General features: G+C 47.4%; 2 protein-coding genes across 2 annotated transcripts in view; both read left to right on the top strand.

Annotated features, from left to right (window-relative positions):
• Positions 1–5630, top strand: part of ASB1 (ankyrin repeat and SOCS box containing 1) — a 19455-nt gene extending 13825 nt beyond the window's left edge. Inside the window, exon 6 of the mRNA XM_048500326.1 lies at positions 5314–5630. Coding sequence (XP_048356283.1) covers positions 5314–5326 — 13 coding nt within the window. The 3' untranslated portion in view covers positions 5327–5630. The remainder of the gene's footprint in view (positions 1–5313) is intronic.
• LOC125434727 lies at positions 4983–21845 on the top strand. The gene is made up of 5 exons (XM_048500340.1): positions 4983–5147; positions 10421–10525; positions 11693–11832; positions 17856–18488; positions 21330–21845. The coding sequence occupies exons 3-5, from the start codon at positions 11808–11810 to the stop codon at positions 21365–21367; spliced, it is 696 nt and encodes a 231-aa protein (XP_048356297.1). The 5' UTR covers positions 4983–5147; positions 10421–10525; positions 11693–11807; the 3' UTR covers positions 21368–21845.

Below are 21845 nucleotides of genomic sequence, written 5' to 3'. Positions count from 1 at the left end.
CTGTTTTGTCATTGGGCTTAGCAGATGGAAGCAATGGCATATCCTTACTGAAGAAAACTCATCTTCATGGTTTATCTTCTCGATACCAATCATCATCATCATCATCGACATAGCAGTCCCCGGTGACAGCAGGGTCATTGAAAAAGAACATGAGAACGTCACTAGATACCATGATTTGAAAATCAAGCTTCAGCGTCTATGGCACAAACCAGCTGAGGTCGTCCCAGTGGTAATCGGCACGCTGGGCGCCATCCCAAAAACACTAGGGCAGCAATTGAAACATCTTCGAATTGACAAAATTAACATCTATCAAATTCAGAAGGCAGCCCTGCTGGGATCCGCACGAATACTACGCCGATACATTACAACTTCCTAGGCCTCTGGGTGAGGCTCGAATTGTAATGAAGGCCAACAACCAGCTAAAGATCTGGCAGCTGTGAAATCTACCATAATAATAATAATACAGCCCTGCTGGGATCCGCACGAATACTATGCCGTTACATTACCACTTCCTAGGCCTCTGGGTGTGGCTCGAATTATAATGAAAGGCCAACAACCAGCTAAATAACTGGCCACTGTGAAATCTACAATAATAATAAAGACGATTTATATCCCCCCTTTCTCTCCTGTAAGGAGACTCAAAGGGGCTGAGAATCTCCTTTCCCTTCCCCTCTCCCACAACAAACACCCTGTGAGGTAGGTGGGGCTGAGAGAGCTCAGAAGAACTTTGACTAGCACCGTTACCCAGCTGGTGTGTGTTGGAGTGCACAGGGGCTAATCTGATAAGCCTCCACAACTCAAGTGGCAGAGCAGGGAATCAAACCGGGTTCCTCCAGATTAGAGTGCACCTGCTCTTAACCACTATGCCACTGCTGCTCTCCCTTTCTTAAACATATAGCTGGCATCAGGGGTGGGTTGGGAATCACTGTACTAGAGTGAAGATACAAATGAAGCCATGAAGGAAAAGATGTCAAAAGCAGGGCCAAAGAACCATGGAACGCAGGAAGTACAGGTCATAATACAAATACGTCAAATTCAGGTTAAAGTAGAGATGATTCACGACAGCAGTAACTGGCAATAAAAATAACTTGATTAATACCTGAAATGGCCAAGGAATCTTTGGGTCCCTGTTAAGACTCTGTCGCGACCTGGCCTTGTTCCGGCCCAATCCTGTAATTTCTTCTTACCGGGATGTGGGAACCTAAAATTGGGGATGCTTCCATTTACCGGCTTGTGACTTGCGCTTTCCTGCCGGGGCTGATTAGTTTGATATGTGGTTGCTTGCTTCGCGCTTCCAAGTGCTGCGGAGTATGGATCGCTTTGATTCAGTGAAGGTCATATTTCTGCCTTCCCTTGGGAACGATGCTCCCCACTTGGGAACGGGCACCGATGGCTTGGTTGTTGAGGAAAGGGCGGCGCAACAGGGGCGAGGATATGGGGATGGCCACTAACCTGGATAGCTTTAAAAAGGGGCTTGGATAGATTTATGGAGAAGTCAGTCTATGGCAACCAATCTCGATCCTCCTTGATCAGGTGCTCAGGAGCAGCAGCAGCAAAAGGCCACTGCTTTCACCTCCTGCACGTGAGCTCCCAAAGGCACCTAGTGGGCCACTGCAAGTAGCAGAGAGATGGACGAGATGGACTCTGGTCTGATCCAGCAGTCTCTTTCTTGTGTTCTTATAACGGAAGCTCCTTCGGCGTGAAAACTCTAGTTCTGTCAGTGGGAGTCTAAATGCTTCTGTTTTCAAGAAAGGAAATCTTTTCAACACGAAGTCTCATTGTCGAACTGTCCAGGGGTATGACGGGCTTCTGGAAATTCGGTCTTTTTTTTTTGTTTTAATGAATTCCGATTCAGATGTTTTACATTGGAACCACCCTTGGACATTGTTTTCTTAGAGAATGGTGATATCAACAACCCACTGGGTGTCGCTAAAGATTGGTCTCCAGCTGGCTTCTGAAAATTGCAATCATATTGTCAGACTGGATTTTCATAAATATAGGGGACTGAAGGACTTGCCCTGCGTGGAGACGGAAGAGTATTGTTGGCACACGTCAAGTTGGTGGGAAGGGACAGTGGCTCAGTGGCAGAGCATCTGAGGTCACAGGCCCAGGCCCTGGAAGTTCCAGCTCAGAAAAAGGACCAGGTGGAAAGGGACAGCTTCCATCTGGGATGTTGGAGGGCCACGGCCAGTCCAAATAGTCAAGACTGGGCTTGATGACCTGATGGTCGGAATCATATGGATGAGTCCAAAATGGCACAACCGATGTTAATAGAGCCTATAATAGTACTGGCATGAGTGGATATGGGGACAGTTTGATGCCTTGGAGCATTTCAGGGTATGGGACTCTGTTAGGTGGAGTATTGTCATGGTGGGTGGGTGTGTTTCTTGCCAGGAATTAAATGAAAATGAAGAGGACAAATAAAAGCAGCAGCATGACGGTTCAGTGGCTGATCAACCAGATTCTCTGTGGCTGGGAATGAGGCAGGACAACCGGGTGTTGGTGCTAAAACAGAGCCAAAATAACCTTAACAAAGATCTAGAATATTCTCATGTGTTATGGGGTGTGTTTCTCTCTTAGCTGTTTTGATCCAAGAGTCTCTCTCTAAGCTTGTGGTGTTGCAGAGAGTGCTTCTCTAGTTTGGCAAATTGGGCCCCCAGTGGTAATGCGATCGGACTGGGTATCTCTGTTCCTACCTCTGCCTCTACCAATTCATTTCCCAAAACAAAGGCAATAAAGCAGAGTTTCCTGGCCAAGGCTTGTGCAGACGGTCTTCCAGCAATTCTCTTTTTAGAAACGTGTTACTGGCCACCCAGAGAAACTGTGCCTGGGCAACAGTTTAAACAAACCCGGAACATTCCAGTTTGCCTGTGAACTACAATATCTTTCGGGGTGGTGAAGGGGTGTGGTTAATGCGATTTTTGTCATTTGCTCACCTGTGCCAGGAGGAGTCTTTACTGAGTAGCACCAGCAGAGGGCAGAATCACACATGAAAACCAACAACTGGAATACATCTTCACAAACACAATAAACAGTCAGCATGTGTTTATTAAAATAGTGCAATAATGCAGCCATGGTAGCCTGCCCTGTCAGGTCAGCCAGGCAGATATATTTCTTGGAGAAGACGGCCATCAGTTTACAGGAACGGGAGAAGGTTACGTAATCACAGAGGGACACTCCAGGCAGAGCCACTTTACCTGACCAGACTGGGAAGGAAGTCCTGCTGTTGGGGGCTGACTGGGCACTGCCCCGACCCCACCAACTATACAAAGCAGCTGGGGGAGCAGCAAAGGGGACCAGGCGGAGGAGCAGTTGGGGGTGGGGGTCTCTCTCTGCTCTTGGAAAAGGGGGGGGGGTTTCCAGCTTTTCCCATTTCAAAAACCAGCTCCCTTCTTGGATTTGGAAAACTTGGCCACATAGATCCATGCCATGGTAAACTTGAGACTAGACTACTAGAACAGCCTCTTCATGGGGCTGCCCTTGAATATGACTTGAGCTGAACCCAGAAACTGCAGCTAGTCGAAAAGTGGCAGCTTGCTTGTTGTCAGGAGTGAGTCATTACTGATGTATTTCGGCTATCTTAAGATAGCTCTGTTGGCTGCTGATCACTTCCTGGGTTCAGCTCAAGGTGTCAGTTCTTACCTTTAAAGCCATCATGGCCGAGTAGGACCTGCTGCATACCTGAAGCTCCACCTCTTCTGGTGTATTCCAGCGTAGCAACGATGTTATTCAGCCCAAAGTTTGTCGTTCAACCTTTCCTGGAGACATCACCTGTTTGGAGTTTAACATTCATTGACCCTCCCCTATGGCTGATCAAGCCTCCGGTGGCCAAAGGCGCGAACTACAAGCTTCTAATTCATAACGTTCTCAGAGAGCTGATGATGTGCTGACACTGGCAGCAGACCCTTTCCCGCCCCGCCCCCCATTATAACGACACCCCGTGTCATTAAAACGACATACCCTGTCGTTATAAAGACACCCCCACGTCGTTATAATGACACGCTCACGTTGTTATAACGGCAAGGGGTCAGGGGGGCGTGGTCGGAGGGGGGGAGCGGGAAAGGGCCTGCTGCCGCCGGTGCCGTTTTGGAAACGGCGGAGGGGAGGGGGAGGGCATCCCACGGGGCGGGGTTTGGCCTCCCCCTCAAGCCAATGAGGGGAGACCCTGCCCGGAGCCTCCTGCCCAATGGCCGCGCCTTTCGCCCAACACAGCGCGCCGATTGGGCCGGCGCCCTTCCTCCTTCTCTGCCTCACGCTTGATTGGCTGGTGGGGCCCTAGAGGCGGAAGCAGCCTGCGGGGAGGAGGAGGGGGGGCATTTCGGCAGGTGCTGCTGCCGCTACCGCTGGAGGTTCGTCTGTCGTTCTCGCCCCAGCTAAGACCCCTTTCCCACCACCCACCCCCACGCCACCCTGAGCCTGCCACCATTGCCGTTATAACGATTGATATAGCGATCGTTATACCGATCGGTATAACGATTGATATAATGATCGGTATAACGATCGTTGTAACGGCAATGGAGGATCAGGGTGCGGTGGGGGGGTGCGGGTAAGGGGTCAGCTCAGGACGTGAGGGAGGTCCCCTGCCAGGGCAGTTTGGGGGTGAAAAGCAGCGTGCTTGAGAGGAAGATCTGTGTGTGTGTGTGGGGGGTGTCGTCCCTGTTCTTCGGGGGTGGGGCTGAGGGGGCTGCTGCTGGCGGTGCCGTTTTGGAAACGGCGGAGGGGGAGGGCATCCCACGGGCCGGCCGGCGGGGAGAAGGAGGAGGGGGGTCCTTCGGCAGGTGCTGCTGCCGCTGCCGCTGGAGGTTCGTCTGTCGTCGTCGCGGTGGGGGGGGGGACTCTGGCCGCCCTCCCTCCCCCCTCCCTCGCTAGCCCTGGTGGGCGGCGAGGGGCTGGCAGTGGAGCAGCGCTCGGCTGGGAGGTCTGGGGGGGAGGTGGAGGACGGGGAGTTCTGGCCCCGGATAGGGAGGCATGCATGGGGCTGATCTTGTCCGCCCCTTGGTTCACTCCACAGGAGGAGGAGGAGGAGGAGGACCGGCGGAAGGCTCGCTGTTGCTGCTGTTGCTGCTCTCCGGGAGACCCCTGCATGGTCCTCTGGGCGGCCTCAGTAGCCAAGCCGCCGGAGACACCTGAGCAGGTGAGCGGAGCAGGTGAGCGGAGGCGTGCCCTTTTCCCAGGTGTGGGCAAGGGGAACAGTCAATGTGGAGCTGGGCTACTGGACGCTGAACATGAACCTATTTGTATATAAAGGCGAGATTTTCTGAATGGGTTAGATGTATCTTAAATGCTGACTGTGGCTATTTTTGTGAATTGCAGGATGCAGACGTGAGCCTCCTGGGCTGCAGAAGAAATTGTACTTCATGTGAAAGAGCTTGATTGCTGCGTGTTATAGTTACTGATGAAGAAGAGGCCTTTGGGGTTGAAATGTGCTCGGTTACTTGTCTTATTGAATATGTGAAACCAACTCTGACTGTTGAACTGTCTAATAGTGGATGGAAGTGGATATATTCAAGTAAAAACGGCATTTGAGTTACAATAGGACTTGTTTTCCATTGGAGTGTGAGGTGACCTCATTTCAATTGTAATTCTTTGACACTGTGAAATAAAGTGTATGTGCTTTTTTTGGTTTTTGAGAACGAGTTTCCTTTTTGAATACCTGTCAGTTCCTAGCTTGTTTCCGTTTTGTGGGTGATGTTTGTAGGGAATTTGAAGCAGCGAGATGATAGCATAGCCCCAAAGGACTTTAACATTTCAAGGACTTTAACATTTCCTTTCCTCTGTTCTTAGGAGGCAGGACTTAAAAATCACATCACTTCCTGTAACTGTCAACCCCGTCACTCATCTCTCCAGTAACGGATTGACCACGCAGTATAAACTTTAAAAGTTATGGACCCCCAAAAGGCGTGCTCCATCCCCCATTGTTTCCAATGGGAGCTAATAGTAGATGGGGCTACCCTTTTGAAGGTCCATAGGTTTGGACCCCCTGAACCAAACTTCACTAAACCTGGGTGCTATAATCAGGATAGTCTCCTAAAGATAGCCTAAATTTTTGGTAATGTTAGCTTAAACACTGCTCTCCTGACAGGCACCCTCAAATTTTCCCCGGGTTCTCTCTTTAAATCCACCCCCTTTGGAGTGGATTTAAAGGGAGAATCTGGGCTCCCTAGATTAAAAAAAACATTGAAAGTATTGTTGAAGGCTTTCACAACCAGATTCAACTGGTTGTTGTGGGTTTTACAGGCTGTGTGGCCGTGGTCTGGTAGATCTTGTTTCTAACGTTTCACCTGCATCTGTGGCTGGCATCTTCAGAGGTGTATCACAGAGAGAAGTCTGTTATAAGAGAAGTCTGGACACAGTGTAGAACAGACTTCTCTCTGTGATACACCTCTGAAGATACCAGCCACAGATGTAGGTGAAACATTAGGAACAAGATCTACCAGACCACAACCACGCAGCCCAGAAAACCCACAACAACCAACATTGGCAATGATGATGTTTGGGGTAGATGGGTGGGAAATCTACCCTGAAACAGCCTCACTTTCAATGTTGTTTAAACTAGAGAGCCCAGAGTCTCTCTTTAAGGTGGATTTAAAAGGAGAATCTGGGCTCTCTAGTTTAAACAATATTAAAAGTGATGCTGTTTCAGGGTGGATTCCCCCCCTTCAAAAAATAGCATCACTTTCAATGTTGTTTAAACTAGGGAGCCCTGGGTGTGTTCAGATTTGTGTGTTAGGGCATGTTCTGTAATGTGATGGTGACTTTGAGATGACCTGGTGCAAAAAAATGTTGTTTGGTCGTGGTGGGGGAGGGACGCTGCCCATGGGGGGGGTGCAAAACTCAGATTTTGTCCCAGGCTCCATTTCCCCTAGCTATGCCACTGTGTGCACCAAATGCCTGTTCCATCTCTAACATATATTAATGTTAAGTAATGTCTTGAACATTACTTATTTCTTATTGTATCAATGCTTTCTCTTGCATTGAAGTTAGATCCCAGTGCGTGTTGTCGTGTCCACCCAAAAATGGAAAAAAAGAGGAAGTTGTAGGTTTGCAAAATAAATCCAGCTGTCAGAGGGAGGAATGTTGCAAATCCCCCAAACTGGGTTAGTCATTCTGAATCCACGGGTAAGAGGGAAGAGATGGAAAGAAGCGAAGGGGAAGTGTTTAGACTTGAAAGGGATAGGTCACTTTTTAAGAGAATAGATGTCGGAGTAGCTTAGAAGAAGAGTTGGATTTACATCCCCCCTTTCTCTCCTGTAAGGAGACTCAAAGAGGCTGACAATCTCCTTTCCCTTCCCACCTGCCTAGCACATACACTGTGAGGTGGGTGGAGCTGAGAGAGCCTCAAAGAACTGTGAGAAGGCCAAGTCACCCAACTGTAATGTGTTGGAGTACAGAAGCTAATCTAGTTCACCAGAGAAGCCTCCACACCTCAGGTGGCAGAGCAGGGAATCAAACCCGGTTCTCCAGGTTAGAGAGCACCTGCTCTTCACCACTGTGCCAGGACAAAAGGTGACTCTTTGACATTGAGGAGGCATATTAACATGTTTGTTGGGAGCCTGTGAGGGACCCTCCTTCTTCAGGAGAGTCTCCTGAAGATACTCTGAAATTTTGGTGCTGCTATCTTAATCATTGCACCCTGACCACAGGCACCCCCTAAATTTCCCCAGATTCTCTTTTTAAATCCACTCCCTCACTGCCAATGCTTGTTTTCTTTCTTTCTTTTATTCTCTCTATGCCTAATAAAGGTAGTGGTGGTGGTGGTTGTTATTATTATTGTTGTTGTTGTTATTATTATTATTATTAAATCAACCCCCTTCGGCATGGATTTAAAGGGAGAATCTGAGGTCCCCAGTTTTAACATTGAAAGAGATGCTGTTTCAGGGTGGGGAAGAATCCACCCCAAAATAGCATCACTTTCAATGTTGCTTAAACTGGGGACCCCGGTGACGTGTGTTGTAAATAAGAAAGAGAACAAACGCAGCAGAGGAGAGACTCCGGAGAGAAGCGATTCAGGAAAGAAGACTAGGAATGGAGCACTGATGAAGGCAGTCGAAAAGCTAACAAACGCGTGTAGCTTCTGCAATGTTGATTCCGATGTGGATGTATCTCCAAGAGAAAGGCAGAGAACTTGTCTGCCAAGGAAGGTGTGCTGTGTGCAGGGCCGCACGGCCTCCCTGTCCCACATCCCCCCAGAACAGCTTCATCTGGGCCCACCACGTGCCCCCGGAGTGGCCCAGTTGTCCCCATGTCCTCTTGAAGTGGACATCTCTCGGTGGAAAAGGGGAACCAGGCACCTGCTCATCACCTGCCCTACCGGCGCTTCCAGCCTGATCGACCTCGGTGTCCTGGCTGCCTCCAGTGTCTTCTGTCTCCGCCCCATTGCCCGGATGCCAGCCTGGCTGTTTGGGCCAAACAGGCACCCCTTGAGTAGCGCACCCTCGCTGCAAGGAGCTCGGAGAGGCACACCTGGTGCTCCGTCCCCCCTTTTAGCCTCACAACAAACCTACGAGGCGGCTCAGCTGGAGACAAGCAGCAGAACAAAACAAAGTTGTTAGAGACTAACCATCAGGAAGTTTCAGTTCAGCAGAGGCACCGGAGGGGAAGTCCACCCAGCTCATCTGTACGCACACCTCGGTAGATAGCGGAGAGGGTCTCACATCTAAGGACTGACCCAATCAGCTCTTGTTTTGGGCTGGCCCCAAAGAGTTAACCCCCCCCCCTTTTTTTTTTTTAATTCAGTGCATCTCAGGAAGCCAGCAGCAGCTAATGCTGGAATAAATGCAGTCAGCCTTTCGGGCGCCACTGGACTCCTGTTTCATTCTGAGGGGCTGGTTAGACTGAGAGAGGAGGCCTGACCCAGACTCACCCTTGCAAGCCCCACGTGGGGTGGGGCATCTGAACTCAGATCCTTGCTAGCCAGACGCTCTAGTAGCCGCTGCACCAAGCCAGATGTCTGGCTGCCCCCTTGCACACAGCTGGCAGGGGTTCTCCTCCATCCCCTTGGCCCATTCCCGCCCCCCTCTGGGGCCAGTTCACCCCACGCCTCCTGCAAGCCGGGCGACCCCTCCCTCTTGCCCGGTGACCACCCGTCTGCCAACCTTGGCCCCCATTCACGGCCCCCCCTCCCTCGCGTTCTGCAAGCCTTCCTGGGGGCTCTCCCCCTGCCAGGCTGCAGCGCCGCTGGGATCCCGCCAGCCCGAGCCTAGCGGCGGCGGCGGCGATCTTGCCCTGGCGGGTCCAGAGTTCAAGTTTAGCTCGGCCAGGACGCAGCGCCGTCGCGGCCGCGGGCCTCCCTCCCTCCCGCTCTGCCCGGGAGCCCACGGGCACGCGCACCTCCCCCACCGAACGCGCACGCGCGAGCCCCTCTGCCCTCGGCCCCGCTGCAGGGGCGCCCGGAGCCCCGCTCACCTCGCGCTCTTCTGAGCTCCAGCAGCCGGCCCCCCTGGCCCCGAGCAGGGCGCCGCGCGCCACAGCCAACCAGCGGCCGGCTTCCTGCGCCACGCCCCGCGCGTGGGCCAATGGGCGCCCAGCACCCGACCCCTTTCCCGGCGCCCCTCCCCCGGACCACGGCCCCCTGAGGCTGCCGTGGTTAGAAGGGCCGTTGCTACTGATATAGCAATCGTTATACCGATCGTTATACCGATCGATATAGCGATCGTTATACCGATCGATATAGCGATCGCTATAACGCTGGCAACAGCCCTTCTAACCATGGCAGGCTCAAGGGGCCGTGGGGGTGGTGTTGGGGGGACCGGGGAAGGGGCGGCTGCTGCCAGTGTCAGCACAGTATCAGCTGTCTGAGAACCTTATAACAATGGTTAGAACCATGAGAATTATCACCTGAGAAATGCAGGGGAGGGGGAGGTCGGTGCTTGTCACTCATGACTTTGGCCACCGGAGGGCAGCAGCCAAAGAGACTCCGACGACACGCGTGGCCTCGTGCGAAGGTGGTGCCTGGGGAAGCCCGCCCTGGGCTCTTGGCTCCATTGTCAAAACGGGCTGCCAGCTCAACGAGGCTTGGGAAGTTAGCGGAATCACCCCATCACATCCACCTGCGGTCTCGTGCGAAGGCGGCCTTCAGGGTGGCCTGGTTTGGTGGAGGGACGTGGGGGGGCGGGGGTCCCAGGGGAGCCAGGACAGGTGGGGGGGCCTTTGGGGGAGAAAAGCACGTGCCGTCCCCAAGTCCAGCCCCCCAAGCAGCAGCCCTGTTCTCCAGGGCCGGAGGGAGCGGGGGTTCAGTGGCACCAATTGGCCATGCTGGCAGGGGCTGATGGGAATCATAGTCCATGAACATCTGGAGAGAGAGCCGCAGGTTGCAGATCCCTGTGCTAGAGGAACCAGAGAAGGACATGCTGGTGGTGGGGGGGCGGGGGAGGTTTCCAGAGTATCTGTAGCCACCTTCACCTTGGCCTTGTGTTTTTAGGAGGAAAAGGAAAGGAGGCTTCTGCAGCTGAGACCCATTCCAGAGAGATTCCCAGCAAACAGAAGAAGATCTGGCTTTGTCCGTGTCCCGTCTGCACAGAATGGGGTAAGTGATGGTGTTCCTGTATTTTTGATGCGTCGCACGGGGGTTCTCCGCTAGGAACTCAAAGGTTGAGAGGACCAGGAGGTTTCTGGACGTATCTTGTAGCTGACAAAAATAATGCTATTTTGGCTGAAAACAAATATAAGCCATTTTTTTAAACCAGAAAATGTGGGCTTTATTCTGAGGGGCTGCCAATGCTTGCTTTTTTATCTTTTATATAGGTTATAAGTAATTGCTCCCAACTGAAAGGTCATTAAATATTGGTAATGTGAAAGAGCCATCTTTTCTTTTGAGTGTTGTGTAGAGGCCACTAAAGCGTAAGGCAGCAGAACTTAAGAACATAAGAACAAGCCAGCTGGATCAGACCAGAGTCCATCTAGTCCAGCATTCTGCTACTCGCAATGGCCCACCAGGTGCCTTTGGGAGCTCACATGCAGGAGGTGAAAGCAATGGCCTGCTGCTGCTGCTGCTGCTCCTGAGCACCTGGTCTGCTAAGACATTTGCAATCTCAGATCAAGGAGGATCCAGATTGGTAGCCATAGATCGACTTCTCCTCCATAAATCTGTCCAAGCCCTTTTTAAAGCTATCCAGGTTAGTGGCCATCACCACCTCCTGTGGCAGCATATTCCAAACGCCAATCACACATTGCGTGAAGAAGTGTTTCATGACTGAAATGCATTCCCAGAAACAGGGACTCATCAGCTGTGAGAGAGAAATGCCTGTTGCAACTCTCAAATATATTAATGTTGCTGTATATGTCTGTCTGTCTGTCTCTCTCCCGCTCTTTGTACGTCTCTTTCTCCCTGAGCACATCTTGATGGGAATGGATAGCAAGTCAAGTCAGTGAATAACGATGATCGTCATAATCCTGAAAGGGCCCGGAGCTTGCCAGCTGGATTACCCCATAGAGTAAAATGAGGTCGCAAACACAGCACCCAACACATCTGTGGGAGCCCAAGTGACTCCGGGGGGTGAGCCACTCGCTTATGGTTCCCAATTAGAGATGTATTCAGGGGAGTGGCCTTGCAAGAGGTCAGATGTGAAAGCCAGCCCCTTCGAATCGCATCTGAGAGAGGTGCACGTTCTTGTCTACATGAATTGTGTGTTTGCACGCAGTTACCTGGCGGTGTTATAATATGGTAATTGAAACTGGTGTCTTTCTATCACAGGCCCCGGGGTCTGCAGAGCGTCCGGTCCATGGGGCATAACTGGCAGACGTGAGTCGGTGTCTGAGGCCTGACACAGCAGCCTCCCCCTTTGCCAGGGGAGGAACGGAGAGGAGTCATGATGGAGGGAGAGGTTTTCTCAGGTTTGTGATATACAGACTCCTCATCAGTCTGCAACACAATGCTTGTGCATGGGGGGAAGGTCCGACTGCCTGCTTGAGGCTGAAGTCCGCTCGCTGGAGGAGGCGTCGGGGAAAACTCTAAGCACTTGCTATACAGGTTTGTTTTTGCCTCAGCACCTTTGGCCAAAAGGGCTATTGTGACTGAACAGCCATAATAACGTTGAGCTGTTCTGTGTTGTTTCTTTCTCGCCTCTGTCCTGATATCAAACTCCGGTAAGTGAGCCCAATGAGAGAGAGAGAGAGAGAGAGTGAGAGAGAGAGAGAGAGAAAACCTTTATTAGGCATTGAGCACAAAAGATAAAAAAGCAAGCATTGGCAGGTCAGATTATTCTAGGCATGGAGAGCTAGTACAGAATAAATTATTCTAGAATATCTGATAGAAACTTGGCTACAGAGGTTACAATCAAAGCAGAAGAGTTGTTTAACAAGAATATAACCTTCCCAGCTGCTGTACATTCATTAAACTTTGCAGGGAACAAAGCAAAGAGCCTGCTCCTGTACCCCTCATGTTTGGAGCAGTAGAGCAGTTCTTTAGATAGATAGATAGATAGATAGATAGATAGATAGATAGATAGATAGATAGATAGATAGATAGATAGATAGATAGATAGATAGATAGATAGATAGATAGATAGATAGATAGATAGATAGATAGATAGATAGATAGATAGATAGATAGATAGATAGATAGATAGATAGATAGATAGATAGATAGATAGATGGATGGATGGATGGAGGGAGGGAGGGAGGGAGGGAGGGAGGGATAGATGGATAGATGGATAGATGGATAGATGGATAGATGGATAGATAGATGACCTCACTGTAACTACCAGTTTGGCTGCATTCCAGTAAGAAAGTGTGTTCGCCAAGATTGATCTGTATGCTTTTAATAAGCTTTGATGCAAGTGTTTAACGTACTGTAGAACTCTGTTTTTGCCTCAACCCCTTTGTCCAAAAGGACTCTTGTTACTAAGTAGCCCTAATAAAGATGAACTGTGACATGTTGTGTCATTTTATACTAAGCAGCCCTAATAAAGACGAAGTGTGTTGTGTCGTACTGCCAGCTGAGGCCTGTGTACTTCATAGGTCTTTGTGGGTACAGATAGAGGTGGAGGGACTTAGGTGTAATGCTGGCAGGGGCCAATGGGAATTGTAGTCCATGAGCATCTGGAGCGCCATAGGTTGGTGTAGAGGATGAGTTACCTACTCTCCTTAAACGTGGGTTTGGATTTTGAACTTTCACACGACTCAGAAAAAAGGCAGTTTCTTTAAAACAAGTTCTTCAAGTTTATTGAACTCGGCATCGTTCAACAAACGATAGTCAGATGGCATATAATGCATACAATTAGCTGAATAAGAGCAAACAGAGACAAAATAACTGAACCTACTAAAATCAAAATGTAAAACTTCTCCATTGCTTAGCAGGCAAAAAGAAAAGGATCAAACAGTTCTCATACTTCAATAGACAGCCTCTAGCCAGCATGAGGTAGCATTGCGTATATTGGGAGTGAAAAGGGAGGGGGAAAGCAAGGGAAAAGGGGTGCCTCTCTTACAATATGGAAAAGCAGATATAGGGGAATTGCGCATCAGGTGATCTTAGTGAGCCAATCATAACTTGGTGCCAATTAACTAAAGCAGGTGATGTAAATCTTCATTCTTATCAGGTGTTGTGGCTGAAAGTTTATTGAAGTTCCAACCGTTAGCAAAACTTTGTGCAGCTGGGCCAAGACCTTCAATTGACCGTTACTCGGTACCAGGATGGGAAAGCTGGTGGGAAGCCAAAGATAGGCAATTATTTTCAAGAACCACTTCTTGGACTCACAACAAAGGGGCCAACAAGGCTGTGGTAATATGTTGAACTGTTACAAAGTTCACTAGTAACGGTTACATTAATAACTGCATACAAAATGGCGATGGTTAAGCTAACATAGCCACTCTCTCTACAGTTGGCCACCCCTGTTCTAGGGCAACTTCAAAGTGCTGATGTTAATCTTTAAGGTCATGTATGACTTTGGGGGAATTTCCCTGCCACGTGGACATTCCAAAGAGACCTCCCTCCCTCTGTGCCTGAGATCACAAGCTTGAGTGGCATCTATGCCAAGGAGGGCTTCTTTGGCTGTAGCAGAACATATATTTTATGTTGTTCTATCCCAAGGCTGCCTGCCTGCTCCAAACCCTTCACACTGTCAAGGAGGCCATGCCCTCAGCATGCCCTGATTTGCATCTTGAGTTTCTCCGGACAATTGTTTTCATGTTGCAGTTTTTTCATGTTGCAGTTTTCTGTAAGTATTCAAAGTGTCGGATTGTAAGACATAAGAATGTAAGAAAGAGCCTGCTGGATCAGACCAGAATCCATCTCATCCAGCACTCTGCTACTCGCAGTGGCCCACCAGGTGCCTTTGGGAGCTCACGTGCAGGAGGTGAAAGCAATGGCCTTCTGCTGCTGCTGCTCCTGAGCACCTGGTCTGCTAAGGCATTTGCAATCTCAGATCAAGGAGGATCAAGATTGGTAGCCGTAGATTGATTTATCCTCCATAAATCTGTCCAAGCCCCTATCCAGGTTAGCGGCCATCACCACCTCCTGTGGCAGCATCTTCCAAACACCCATCACGCGTGAAGAAATGTTTCCTTTTATTAGTCCTAATTCTTTCCCCCAGCATTTTCAATGGATGCCCCCTGGTTCTAGTGTTGTGAGAAAGAGAGAAAAATGTCTCTCTCCCAATGTTTTCTCCGCCACTGTCCTCACTTCCCTCCCTTGGATTGATGTCCTGCTTCAAATATATTTTAAAATATGCACGTACTGGGTTGTTGTGTGAGTACCTTTGAGTACCTGTTGGCAGAAAGGTGAGGATAGAAACAAAATAAACAATGAAACCAGGCAGGAGCATGGAAATGACCATGAAGCAAGTGGTGCTCTAAGACAGTGCCCCACCAGGAAATTTCTCTGCAGGTTAACTGGCCAGATGTGTCCTAACACCAGATGCTCCAACTCAAGTTGCCAGAGGATGGCCCTCAACCAGGGAAATTAGACATACATCAATGCTTTTAAGCTGCTATTAATAATAGTCTCACTATTGACTCTTATTTTAGCAATCCTTAAGTACCTTCAAAACCACTAATCGGCCTTTTGGTTTCTTCTATTTTATCCAAATGCTCTATCAAGACTTTCCAGTTGCCCCCAAACTAGTTATTTTCTTTGAAAAACGAAGTTTGCTTGGCCATCTCTGCCATCTCCCCCAGTCAATGCGCCCAAACTCAATACTGGAAATGGGGGGGAAAAACATGCAAAAGGGCACCAAGCTCAGGGATGCACCTGCCGTGAAGACCAGCAGGCATCTTTCCCCAGAACTGAATTCCGCCCACTCGTTACAAACTCAACTCACCTGAACTGACCACAGGTAGGTTTGCCCCTTCAGACGCAGGTAGGGGTGGAGGAAGTGGAGGGGCCGAGCCGTCTGCCAGGACTTTCCTGTGACTTAGAGCTTCTGGCCACTGGAGTTCAGATACCTGAGCAGTATTTCCCAACCTTTTCGACATTGCGGTACCCTTGACCTCGCTCTTCATATCTCAGGGTACCCTTGAGGTTCGTTTGATTTTGGGGGCATTTTAAAGGGTTTTTTCTGTTTTTAGTCTGTAGGGGGCGCATTATTAAGATAGCGGCACCACAATTTCAGGGTATCTTCAGGAGACTCTCCTGATGGTGCCACCCCAGGTTTGGTGTAGGGGGTCCACATTATGGACCCCCCAAAGTGTGGTATCATCAAGAGTCTCCTGAAGATACCCTGAAAGTTTGGTGGCTCTACATTGAAAAACGTGCACCCCAGAAATTCCCCATTGGCTGAAATGGAGCCACTTCAATGCAGAGAATCTGCCAGGCTCTTTCAGCAAGTTCTATGGTGGGAAAAATAATTGTTTTTTTCCCCACCATAGACCTCAATGCGGCTTGCTGTTATGCCCAGCTGGCTCTGTGATGGAGATTATATTGGGGGCTCTGGTGGGGTTTTTGTTCTGGGTAGGGGCACCAAATTTCCCACAGGGATGCTGACGAGTCTCCTAAAAAGAACCAGTCAACTTTGCTGAAGTTTGGATGGCTGGGCACTCGCTCTGTGGATGGCTGGGCACTCGCTTCAATTGGGTGCCCTCAGCATTTTTCCCTCCCAAAAAAGTTTGCTGGTTCCTTTCAAGAGACTCACCAGCAGTCCTGCAGAAAATTTGGTGCCCCTACCCTGAGCAAGACCCCCAGTACAGCCCCTCCCACTGAAATCTCTACCACAGAGCCAGCTGGGCAAAACAGCAAGCATCACCCCATTCCACACCTCCCACTGCCTTTTTTGCACCACTGCGGCACCACAGAGTGTGGGATGCATGATTGTTGTGTTCAGACATGTAGCTATGGGCTCAGGCTGTGGTGTGATGGTGATTTTGGGATGGCAATTAGGGACACCAGGAGAAGAAGGTGGGGGTAGTGACAAGCAGGGGAAGGGGAGGGAAAGCAGCATTGACAGCCGCATTGTTTGCCTAAATTTGGTGTGGATTGGGGGATAAAGGGAGAGCTCCCTTTAAATCTCCCCCAGTCCACGCCAAATTTAGGCAAATAAAACAATGCTGCTTTTCAACGTTTAAAGGGAGCCCATGAGGCTCCCAAACCCCCTCCCTCAAATCCACTTGATTCCAGCAGGAGGGGGTGCAGTAGCATTGTCATGCTCACGGTACCCCAGGGTACCACGGAACCCTGGTTGGGATTGATTGAACAGCTGCTAGGACCAGACCGCCTATGAAACCCACCTGCTGAGAGAACACAAATTATCCTCAAACTCTCCAGGTATTGGACCAGAGTCCCAGAGCCTCATATGATTGTGTTGGTGGCTCTAGAGCAGTTCCTTCCCTCCACAACAAACACCCTGTGAGGTGGGTGGGGCTGAGAGAGCTCTATGACTACCCCAAGGTCACCCAGCTGGCATGTGTTGGAAGGCGCAAGCTAATCTAGTTCACCAGATAAGCTTCCACAGCTCAAGTGGCAGAGCGGGGAGTCAAACCCAGTTCTCCAGATTAGAGTGCACCTACTCTTAACCACTACACCACACTGGCTCATATACTGCTTTATGGCAATAAATCAGTAAAATAAATCTAGGGCAGATAAACTATTGTATATATTTTAATTTCTTTCTGAATTTCTGGAGACTTTTAAATGAAAAAAATCTACCACCATGGTTTCAACACCATCAGAAATTTTACACTTCTCAGCTTACATAGCCATCTGAACACTGATTCCACAAAAAAAAGTGGCATGTATCCAGCCATCTGCAGGACTTTGCAAGGTTGTCATCAGCTGGTAAACTCATGCCACAGTAAACCTGTGGTGCCACAAGCCTCTTTGTGTTCTACCAAAATAAATCAAAATTGGTTTCAATAAGTATGAGAGAGTAGCATCCTCAGATGTTAGTATTTCATTTTAACACAACAGATTGGCATTCATCTTTCTCCTCTTCAGTTGTCATTTTACAAAAATACAGGGACTCAAAGTGGGCCTCTGCGTGAAAAGGCAAGATCATGTGTTTCTGACATCGTCATAGAACCGGGTGAATTCTGTTGTTCAAGTCAGCTGCAAAACATTATATTAATGTCTTCAAAAGGATAAAAGGGGCACTTTAATCTTCTTTCTTTACTCGAGCCTATGTTGAGTGTGAAGTATCAATAGAAGGCAGTGTGGGAAATGAATGAACTTGCAGACCAACTTGGTAAAGACATCAATCGGTTTTCAATCTGAAAGTCAATAGAAAATCAGCTTTTATTATCTCTAGTAACCAAAAGATAATAGAACAAAAGAAAACACTCATAAAGGCTGAAACTATTTAAAGGCAAAGAGTCACCCAGTTTTGCAACTCGAAGTAAAATTTTAAAGATCGATACCAAATTAAGGCTATTGGGTTTCAGAAGACTTTAAAATTACAGGGAGATGACCAAAACGTTTCTCTAATTTCAAGGAGTGCATCAAATTGGTTTTATTCAACGGATTCAAAACACTGTTCCAGAACAAATGATGGAACCCTCGTATTTAAATTTTGAAGATGAATCAATGTCAGAGTATCTATTTTGGGTCGATAAGGATTCAACTGGCCAGCAAGATGATTTTCAACTTGGTGATGCTCCTCTGGCAGGGAAGCACTGTTCTTGGCTACCTATCACTTGGCAGACCTTCCTTCCTGATGCTGAGATAACACTTCCTGACCTAGGTGAGCAGAGTCAACAGCTGGAGGAGGGTGCTGAACTGGACAGCTCCCTGTTGGTTCAATCTGATGATAACACTCTGGCGCACGACCATCAGGACTTTGCCTTTGTCGCTGCTCACCCTCACAGCACACAAAGATATGCGGCCAACGTGAGGGAAAGAAAGAGAATGCTCAGTATCAACTCTGCTTTCGATGCGCTTAGAGGCCGGGTCCCGACTTTCCCGTATGAGAAGCGTCTCTCCAAAGTCGACACTCTCCGATTGGCCACAGCTTACATCGCACTGCTCAGTGATATTCTCGCTACGGGATCGGACCCCAAATCTTATGTGCAGAAATGTTTGAAAAATGGATACAAAGGCCATCAGGATGCACCCTGGAACACAAGTGGTAAGTTGGCAAAAATTAATTTGAAAAAAAAAAAGTCCTATCTCGGAGTGGGCTTTGATTTACAAGGGAATGAAACCCGTCACATAAACAACATCAACGCCCTGGACATAGCAGAATCTTTTCCCTCCTACAGCAACGGCTCATTTTCATTTACCTGGAAAGATCATTAATGTGGTGGTACATTTAAAAATGTCAATAAGAAATCAAAACAATGGTAGATAGTTTTGAGGCTGTTTTTGAGGAGGTCCCTTTAAAAATGCAGTGTTGCTTGGTGTATCCCCATGTAGACATTTCCTAGAAAAGTACTGTTTTGTAACTATCAGAGTTTTGTCAACTAGACTTGGGAAATCTTGCTTTTTGTAATTGCTCCAGATACAATATTTCACTGCTTTAAACTGATGAAGAACCTCCTTAACCAAAAGATTATCTTGTTTTCCACTAGTCATTAATACACTGAATCTTTTCTTTGTTTTATAGCAGTGGTTCTCAACCTGGGGGTCGGGGCCCCTTTGGGAGTCGAATGTCCCTTTCACAGGGGTCGCCTAAGACTCTCTGCATCAGCGTTCTCCATCTGTAAAATGGATAAATGTTAGGGTTGGGGGGTCACCACAACATGAGGAACTGCATTAAAGGGTTGTGGCATTAGGAAGGTTGAGAACTGAAAGAAGCTGGAGTCAATGAGGAGAAATGGGAGAAGAGATTACAAAGAATGAACTTATTTATTTTATTTATTTATTTCTCAGTCTTATAGACCGCCCAACCCCCGAAGGGCTCTGGGCGGTGAACAACATAAAATAACAGTTACATAATAGACTGTAAATAATTTAAGTTAAAATGCAGCAATTAAGAACGACTAATAACAGCAATGCCCGCAACAATCCCTGTTAAACTCTCCCAGAAGGGGAGAAAAAGAGTGGGCCCATAGATGAATGAACATGCAGACAACCTGTTTGTTTGATAAAACTATGAAAAAAATATAGAGGGGAGGGGAAAAGGGGGAAAATGTATTGTTTGAAAACGAATGAAGAAAAGCATTAATATAAAATGTAATATTCAAATGATACAATAAAAATTATTTTTAAAAAGGAAGGTTGAGAACCACTGTTTTATAGCCACTGAAGACTACCAAAAAAGAATAACACAACCCACATAAGAGGAAACCATAGCAATAGGGTAGTTTTAAAATAATTAGTACTGGTTTCTTCAGCCTGTCTTCAGTCCTGGGACAGTGTTTTGCATCCCTACACCCTTGCTTCTACTATTCCATGTTTCATGTACTACTTCCCCTTTTTCCATGTTATTTTATGTTTTATTGAAACAGGAAGTCTCTATTTTACATCCTGCCACTGACTTAAGCTAACTATTCTTCCAGCTTCATCTCCTCCCCTATGTTATGGGAATAACAATTCAGCTACCTTGCTTGGCTACTATTAAGATTACAAGAAAAATTATGTTAAGAGCCTTGAAATCCAAATGCTCAGTGTTATTAATTGATGCTTATTAATAGCGGCCTGTTGCTTGCCACCCTGCTCAACTAAGTTTGAATTTTGCCTCTGGCCCAAGGAGCTTTCCTCCAACTACACACCACTGCTGTCCTGTCTATTATTGATTGATGTATTGCCGTCAAGTCTCACCTGGTTTTATAGGCAGCAGACATTCAGAGGTGCTTTGCCACTGCCTGCCTCTGTATCGTGACTCTGCTATTCTGTGGAAGTCTCTCATCCAAATACTACCCAGGGCTTAGTCTCCCTGCTTAGCTTCTGAGATTTTATGAGATCAGGTGCTATCCAGGTCAGGTCAGCCCTGTCTGTGCTACTAAACTATTGTACAAGGTAGTACTCAGCACAGTAATAGGGAAAAGTTGATACTAAAGTCATATTCAGTAACATGGGGGACACGATAATGCTAATGTTTCAGAAGGGACTTTGCAAAGTGCTAACACTAACTGTGCATTTCAATAATAAAACAAAAGCTGCTATTTTGCAGGTTAGGCTGCTTAAACCTGAAATGAAGCACCTCGTAGGACTGCTGAACCTACGTTTAAACTTTGGGTTAGTACCCTGTTTCCCCGAATATAAGACATCCCCGGAAAATAAGACGTAGTAGAGGTTTTGCTGAAGTGCGAAATATAAGGCATCCCCCAAAAGTAAGATGTAGCAAAGTTTTTGTTTGGAAGCATGCCCAACGAACAGAACACAGAAAAATAAGACATCCCCTGAAAATAAGACATAGCACATCTTTGGGAGCAAAAATTAATATAAGACACTGTCTTAAATTCGGGGAAACACGGTAAAATATGCCCAATTTTAATATCCAAACAGCTTATGTTCATTATTAAAATATTTATATTTGCACTACATTTAAAATGATTCGCATTTTTAATCTCAGCAACCCTTACAAAAACCTTTATAATGTAGATAATTTGTATTATCCCCATCCAATAGCCCACTGAAAACAAACAGACTAGAAAATCCCAGGAACTGATATATAAAATGGCACCCTGACTGAGAAGCTGCTAATAGAATGAGACAAATTAAGCACTAAGATAAAACATTCTATGTTAGCTAATCCTTTTCAAAATGTTTCTCAATAGCTTCTTCCAACACAGGGTAACAGATGGGGCAAAATAACTGTGAGAACAATTTAAGTCTTCCATTTTACTACATTAAGTTTCTTCAAAAGCATGTGTTTGTAAAGGTTTTAGCTCATTAATAGTCTTGCTCAAGGACAGTGTGAATGCTTAAATTGATTTGGTGAGATGAGGGGTTGACTTCTTAATGTCTTACGGAGTGCATCTTAATCCTTATGATCATTCTTCCTTTTACTTTCAACCCTCTGCAGATTTGACAGCCCGCTTGTCCTGGATAAAATGGGATTAAGAGATCCATCAAACAAGAAAGACGACTGGATTCTTCAAAGGATCTACCTGCCTATCCTCAGCTATTAAGTTGTCCCCATTGCCGGCATAAAACTTTAGGAAGCAATTATGCACACAGTTAGGATGCTTATATAAAACCATCTTGCTGCTATTTCTTCCCTTTGCTTTCCATTTTCATAGCATTTTTATAACACCTGCATGCTGTACTTGGTCTTTGATTACATTTTAAAAATCTGTTCTTTGTGGTAGTTGTCAGTTTCCTTGTTATGCAGCTAACATTGTATAAACAGAAATTTTAAAAGTTTAATAACTAGTATGATCTCTAACATGATTATAGGGCAATTTCCCATTAAATACCATAAACTGGGAATTAGTAGGAATACTGCACCATCCTAAGGTTATCCATCTGAACAGTTGTAATGATAAGTTCTGTATACTCACAGGGTGTTTGTTGCCATTATCACCACCAATTATTAAAA

Source organism: Sphaerodactylus townsendi, linkage group LG01, assembly GCF_021028975.2.
Source record: "Sphaerodactylus townsendi isolate TG3544 linkage group LG01, MPM_Stown_v2.3, whole genome shotgun sequence".
NCBI classification, from domain to species: domain Eukaryota; kingdom Metazoa; phylum Chordata; class Lepidosauria; order Squamata; family Sphaerodactylidae; genus Sphaerodactylus; species Sphaerodactylus townsendi.
The sequence above is the reverse complement of the archived record's forward strand: the minus strand, read 5'-3'. Positions and strand labels throughout refer to the sequence as shown.